Here is a 6,969-nt window from a genome sequence, read left to right on the forward strand (position 1 = left end):
TAAAATACAGGCATTTGTAGATTAGCCTTCCTAGTGAAGGGCCCAAAAAGTCAGCTGGAATTACACAGGAGTAGCATGAGGAATATTAGCCTTGTGCTTCATGCAGCACAGGTAGTTGCTTCCTGAGATGTTCCTGGTTTTCATTCATTTAGCTTGTTCAGTTTTATAGAGGTTCCAGAGGATTCCTTTTCGTTTAATTAGTTGTGCCTTACCCTCTTCTAGTGGCTCAGCTGAGCGCCCTGTTTTGGTCACTTGCCTTAGTGTTACAGGTGATTAATGCTAACATTGTACATGACTGGGCTTATGCTGCTTTAATTGACCCTGTCCCCTTCATCTCACTGGAGTGCATAGAGCATTCATTTTGATACATACAGCATTTTGTAATTGAAATGTTGCCTTTAAAATATATCTTTAAAACTTTTTGTGTTAGCTATTATCCTTAGGTAACTTTTTGTGACTTTGTGTTTTTGTTTGGTTTTTTTCCAGATATAGAACGTGGTCTCTCAAACTGGATTAAAGCAACACATTGATATTTTTATTTATACTTTTTTATTTTTGTATTTGACTTGAAGTGCCATGAAAAAATTTGCATATTGCAAGGTGGTCCTTGCCACCTCTTTGGTTTGGGTCCTTCTGGATATGTTTCTGTTGTTGTACTTCAGTGAATGCAACAAATGTGACGAGAAAAAAGAACGAGGCCTACCTGCTGGAGATGGTAAGTTTTCTGCCTCACTAATCTTTAACTTATGCTCATTTAAACTTCCACTCCTTTAAAACTATTTTTTGCCCCAATAATATAGTATTGCATCAGCATTTAGGTGTTACAGAATGTTCAGTGTTTCTTTGAATGACTAGGGAAATAAGCACCTTGCCTGAGATGCATGTTTCAGGCTTAAATGGCTACTTAAGATGTAGAATTTTAAGCACTAATATGTATGGGAAAATAGTAAAACTACACAACAAGCAGCTCGGGAATATAAGCTATGTTATTATAGACAATAGTCTATGTTCTAAATTGTCATCAGTGAGTGAGCAAAGGCACTGTTAACATCAATAGAATTGGCAGTAAAATAAACCAAATCAACAACCAACCTTACTTCTCCCACTGCCCCCACAAAAACCCCAACAAAATCTAAGTTAAAAAACAACTTAGCTGAAGTTCAGCCAGTGACTTTAGTAGTAAGGGGCTATTTATGTTGTAATGAAAAAAAAAAATAATGAAAATAACTAGAGTAAACCTGGCTGTAAAAGTGACAAATATGAGGGGGGGCTTGTTGGGGGGGTGTGTATGTACATATATATACACACACACATACATGTGCTTAAGTATGTAAATTTTCTCTGAAGTGAGACCTGTATTATTCAATACTAAAGTTCTTCAGATAAGCTTTCAGTTTCATTAGTTGGATGAGCTGAGTGTGGTTTTTTGAAAGCCAGTACAATTCATGTTGCCAACTTTATTTTAGGGAGGTCATCATAGTTGATCAGATAGGAGAAAAGGTTCATGCAATGAGAATTTTCATCCCTGCACTGTCTCAGTACAAGCATTTAGAACTGTAGGCAGCTGCCACCTCAAATTAATTTGTGAGACATCTCGGGCTGTAATATGGATTTCTCTCTCCAGAAAGGCTGTGTCTGTTCATTGCTGCTATAGGAAGCTGATGCAGTGATGCTGAGTATTGAATCAGTCTTTTGTAGGAACTCAATTTTTTAATTGTTTCTCTTCAGAAGTTGGGAAATTTTCTTGCGTGTATAAATTTTATTGGTCTGTGGAGGCAATAGTGATTTAGACATATGCCTTGTTTTGCAGTTTTCCTAGTTTGCTTCAATTTTTTTTCCCCAAAAGAATTGTTACCCATAAGTAGCTGCCACTGCACTGTGTGCTGCTGTTGCATAGGAGCACTCAAGCTAGTTTTGTTATAATATAGATGAGGTACCAGAAACCTGGGAAGCAGAGTAATCCAGCTCTGTTAGAGGACACGCCTAAGGCAACTACACTGGTTCTGTGATTCTGTCCATGTACTAAGTTGATGATAACTGTAGTCTAACTGTAGAGCTGTCTTGCAACCAAACCAGCCAAGCAAAACTTTGTATATAACTTGGCACATTTGTCTCTTTTTGTTGGTTTTTTTTGGTTGTTGTTTGTTTGTTGTTTTTTTTTTTTAAACAGCTGACTTGTAGTAAGGTCTGCGCATAAATATATCTGATAGAAACTAATGTTGTAGTTGACACTGACACTTCCTTTTAACGTCGTTGTGCATGCCTGGTCTTAGATATTCTTACTTGCTCTAGTAGTTTACTGATTTGGTGCCTGTAGTGCATTTATTCCCACTCAGAATGCCTAGAATTTCCTTAGAAAACATTAAGGCTTTTTTTTTTTTTTCTTTGAAGCTGTTATAAAAATCTTCATTTTCACTTCACTTTTTCCCCCTCCTTTTCATCTCCATAAATTGATTTAATTTTCTTGCTTCAGCATAAATTATGTAAGTGTTCTGAATTTAATGATCTCTTTGTCCAGGGCCCTCTGGTATATACCTTCTCTTTGCAATTTATGGGAGAATTCCATGGCATTTAATGGACCTACTGAACACATGAATAAGGTTTTCTGAAGAATTTTAAGTTTATGTTGGGCTTGCCTAGTTGGAAATGTTAGTCTTTAGATATTTCAGTAGGAGCACAGGATTTTGAGGATATTTTGTACAGTTCAGGTTTTCATAAACTTAGAAGATGTTTTCCTTAGGTTTTTAATACAGAAAATGAAGAAGGTTTCTTTTTCAGAATGAGCCTTAGAGTCATGGTCTAAATTGCCTTTGGGAAAAATCTTTCTCCTTGGTATTTATGTCATAAAATACTTGCATCTTAAATCATGAGCTTCTGTGTATATGTCTACTATTGGATTATATATATAACACTTACATTTTACAAATTGCTCAAAATAAGAAGTAATAAAGGAATGTGAATATGAATCTGTAGAAGAATCTATGTACACCACTATGGGGAACTGTAAGATGAGTGGGATTAATGTCTTTGTGTTTGCTGTCATACAGGCTGAGGGTTGGCAGTTGAAATTATGTGAGGGTGGTTATGAGAGGTCCAATGGTGAAGTGCAGAAGGAACAAGTCACTTACCAGGCTTGTGAGTAAGGGAGCTAGAGTGGAAATGCTTTGGGATAAGAGGGCCTGACATGGTGTCTGAGTAGTATGGGACTGGGGAACAATGGTGGTATGAGAAGAGAGAGAGTTGAAATCTGTTGACTCTTAATTGTGCGGGATGATTTGTCTGTAGCCTTAAGCCTTTGCCCACGCCCTCCACCATTGCAGATGATGACAGTAATAGCTGCAGGAGATAGCCTTGGGGAGTGGAATCAGAACACCTAGCAGTGTAGGTTCCAGCATCAATCTGTGGGAGCTGGGAGGGAGCCTGTGCTTGTCCAGTCTGATGCTGATGCCCATACTACTTCTCACTGTGACCATTCCAGTGAAGAGGAAATGGGTTGGGAGAAGCACTCTCCAGTGCTCAGCTCTGAGGTCATCTCACCTATTCTGAGCTACCCAGCTGATCTGGATGGTGTACACCTCATGCCCAGACTGTCACAGGTGTTCTTTCTATTGGCATGTCTTCTGGGTGGTGTTTCCCTTTTTATAATTACTGATTATTTATCAGTCAAATTCACAGAGTAATTATTGTTGATGGAAGGCTGTTGCTGGAAGCTGAAGGTTGTTCGTAGCTGCAAAGAAAATCCCTGAGCCTTAGTAGTGTCATCTATGTTAGGCAGTAGGTTTTTTCCAAACCTGAAATGTATATGATACCTAGTTGAGCACTGTTGTTTCCAGATGGAGGTTCCTCTCCTCTCAAGGGACTTCCACTTGTGCAATGATTAGAAGCTCTTCAAAACAAACAGAACAAGCAAACAAAACAAAAAACCCAACCTGAAAGCCAATTCTTGCAGACCTAGGATTGGTATTGTAAGGGTCTTGTGATCTCAGCCACCTCATATTTACACCCTCTTCTTGGGACACTGACAAATTTAAAGAAGGGCCAGCCGTTTTTGTCAAGTGCCCACCAAGAAAGACCTTATGTGCTGAATGTTGAGCTATGTGGTAAAGATGTTGTGACTTGGTTCTGAATATTCTCATCTGTATAAAATAATTCCAAAGCAGAAAAGTAAGCAACGTTAAGATAGATAGCAAAATTTTAATTTTTGTAGATAAAAACTGTTCATAAATTATTTTTGTTCAGTTACGTCTGAGATGTGTAAGAGACACAAGTTCTTTGAACTTTTACCTGTCGAAATACCTTTCTTGTAATTGTGGTGGTTTCTTCAAGCTGGCTTGACTTTGTTTTGGTCAATTTAGAATTGTGTGGCCCCTGTCCTGGTTTGAGCCAGGATTAAGCCAATTTTCCCTTTACTAGGGACAGCCCCTAAAGACATGTCACTAAAAAACCCATCCCTTTTTTTTGCTTTAGGTGGTCGTAGATTTTGAAATTAGATTTTCTTAGATTTTCATCAGACATATTGCCTGGTAAAAAGGGATTTGTTGTCCATAGGCATAGATTTCCTGATTTTTAACAAAGATCTGAAATAGATCAAACCCTCTATGTTTATATGAAAACTACATGCTTTTGTGAGAAAATGGGTTACCATAAATGCATAAACCTGAGGGAAGTTAGCTTTTCTTGGAAAGTCATCGCTCTGCCTGCACACCAAGCTTGCCTGTCTTCCTGTTTAGGGAGTTCCATGACATAAATGTGGGTCTGTTCAGCTGTTGCTGTATTTTTCTGTAGGGGAAAAAGCATACTTTTTATTTAGGTAAGATGTTTAATCAAGTGGTATAAATTTGGTAATGAAATTTAAGAATTCAACTGATGGATTTGTGAAATGTGTACACCTAGATCCAACTCACTGATGTGCTAAACTGGCATCTAACGGCAAGATCTGCAAAGGTGAAAGACAAGTTTTCGCATAATTTAGCTATTCAGTTGAACTAGTTCAGTCAAAGTTGAAAAACAGCTGAAAGTGTAAATGAAACAGGAAATTATTTTTTCTTCTAATAGCAAATATGGTAGGGTAAGGCATTAAGTCTTGAGTATGCTGAAAAACATAGTAAATACAACTATTCTGATAGCTTTCGTTTAATAATTTTAGGTATGCTGAACACTCATTTAATAATTTTCTGTCCAAATGAACCTGTATACTATTTGCTCTATACTTAATAAAAAGTCATGATCTGCCACACAATAAAGGCAAGCTCAATATACAAAATTAAGCACAAGTAATTGCTGTATGGTATGCCATAATTTTATGTTAATTCCCCTCCAAAAGGCACAATTTTTCCAAGTTTGAAAGGTTATGCAATTGCAAATCAGTGAGTTTTGATGTGGCTTGAACTGTACTTTCTCAGGAGGCAAAGATGCAAAGCAAACTGCCTCCTTGTTTTAAGCACATGGTTAAAACGAGTGTCTAAATCAGCCAGGATCAGCTTGAACATACTTTTTCTATAAATTTTTGATGTTTGAGTGTCTTTGAGCAACTTCTAGTATGATATAGCTCAACTTGTGGTCTCGGGCATTTAGTAAAAAGAAAACTATCTCTTTGCTGACAGGACTTTCTATGCTAAAAGTCACTGCCCTAGTGCAACTAGTGCAGTTACCTCACTTGAAAATGAATGTTTCTTAAGGAACATGTGCTTGTAACTGATTAATATGAAAAGCAAACCAGCAACATGTTGCAGTTATTAGTAATTATCTATCTTAAGTCTTAGTGTTTCAGCAAGGATGGAAGGATTGGGCTTTTTTTTAAAATTTAAATATTCTTATGCTTATATGGTTATTTGCTCTTGGCATGTTTTAATTACACTGTGGTGTCCTAGATGTAAACTGAAGATAATTTTTAGCTAGGGTTATTACTCAGGGCTGTGGTGCCTTTATTTTAAAATACTTCCTGTTTCTCTGCTTAGATCTTAGCTTAATATTTTTTTTAATATAAATTTGTACTGAATTTATAAAGCAGTCATATATTTCAAATTCAGTATTTAAGCATTTCAGTTTAAATGTATTTTAAAGAAAATGCAATTTTTAAAAAATATATTTGTTTTCACTTCTGTTTTAAAAAAAACCAAGTAGTTCAAGAGTCTGGATTTCTTTTTTTCCCTCAGCAGTTTGATAAAATTTTTGTTATTGAAGATTTCTTTGATTTAAACACGTCAAGTGTGAATGTTTCTGTTTCGAATACTGATGTTAAACTGCAAATGTGATTAGGTTGACTAGAAATGATGTTAGTAATACCAAGAGAAGTTATTTCTAAACTGTAAATGCAAATGTCATTCTGTCAAAATAGAAACATAAAAATAACTGTAACATTACATTTTTACTTTAATTTCATCTTTAGTAAAATCCCAGTAATAGAGAATTCAACTTTTCCTAAAAAGCTTGTGTATGCAAGAAAAATCTGGTAATATAAATGTTTGTTGTTCCAGAACTTTAACAGTAAAGTGAATTAGGACATGATGATGGGTAGATATAAGCCCTTCATATGTTTTTCAAATGAATTGTGGTGTCTAGAGCAGCACATAACTGTTTCTGATAAACTCCCAAATATGAAGATTGGTTTTCATTTTCAAAACCTGGTGGGTTTAGGACTCTTTTCTAAGCAGGAACGCTCGTACAGTGTAAAATAAAGTATAAACAAATAGAATTAAGCATGGAGGTAGTTACTAACATTGTATTTATTCGTAGTTCCAGAACCCATACAAAAACCACATGAAGGACCTGGAGAGATGGGGAAGCCTGTGGTCATTCCAAAAGAGGAGCAAGAAAAAATGAAAGAAATGTTTAAAATAAATCAATTTAATTTGATGGCAAGTGAAATGATTGCACTCAACAGATCTTTACCTGATGTCAGGTTAGAAGGGTAAGTGCTTTATTTTGTAATAACAATGTGCTGTACCTAGATGAACAATGTGGAAAGAG

At 36.2% G+C, this 6,969-nt stretch overlaps 1 protein-coding gene across 2 annotated transcripts in view; it reads left to right on the forward strand.

Annotated features, from left to right (window-relative positions):
- The first annotated feature begins 576 nt into the window (after nt 1–576).
- GALNT1 (polypeptide N-acetylgalactosaminyltransferase 1) overlaps nt 577–6,969 on the forward strand; it is a 44,013-nt gene continuing 37,620 nt past the window's right edge. The window contains exons 1-2 of one of the 2 annotated variants that reach the window (XM_009996504.1): nt 577–715; nt 6,736–6,910. In XM_009996504.1, coding sequence (XP_009994806.1) covers nt 577–715; nt 6,736–6,910 — 314 coding nt within the window. The remainder of the gene's footprint in view (nt 716–6,735; nt 6,911–6,969) is intronic. The other variant, XM_009996505.1, reaches the window with a different exon arrangement.

This window comes from Chaetura pelagica, unplaced genomic scaffold (genome assembly GCF_000747805.2).
Source record: "Chaetura pelagica isolate M959 unplaced genomic scaffold, ChaPel_1.0 scaffold82, whole genome shotgun sequence".
In the NCBI taxonomy this organism is placed as follows: Eukaryota; Metazoa; Chordata; class Aves; order Apodiformes; family Apodidae; genus Chaetura; species Chaetura pelagica.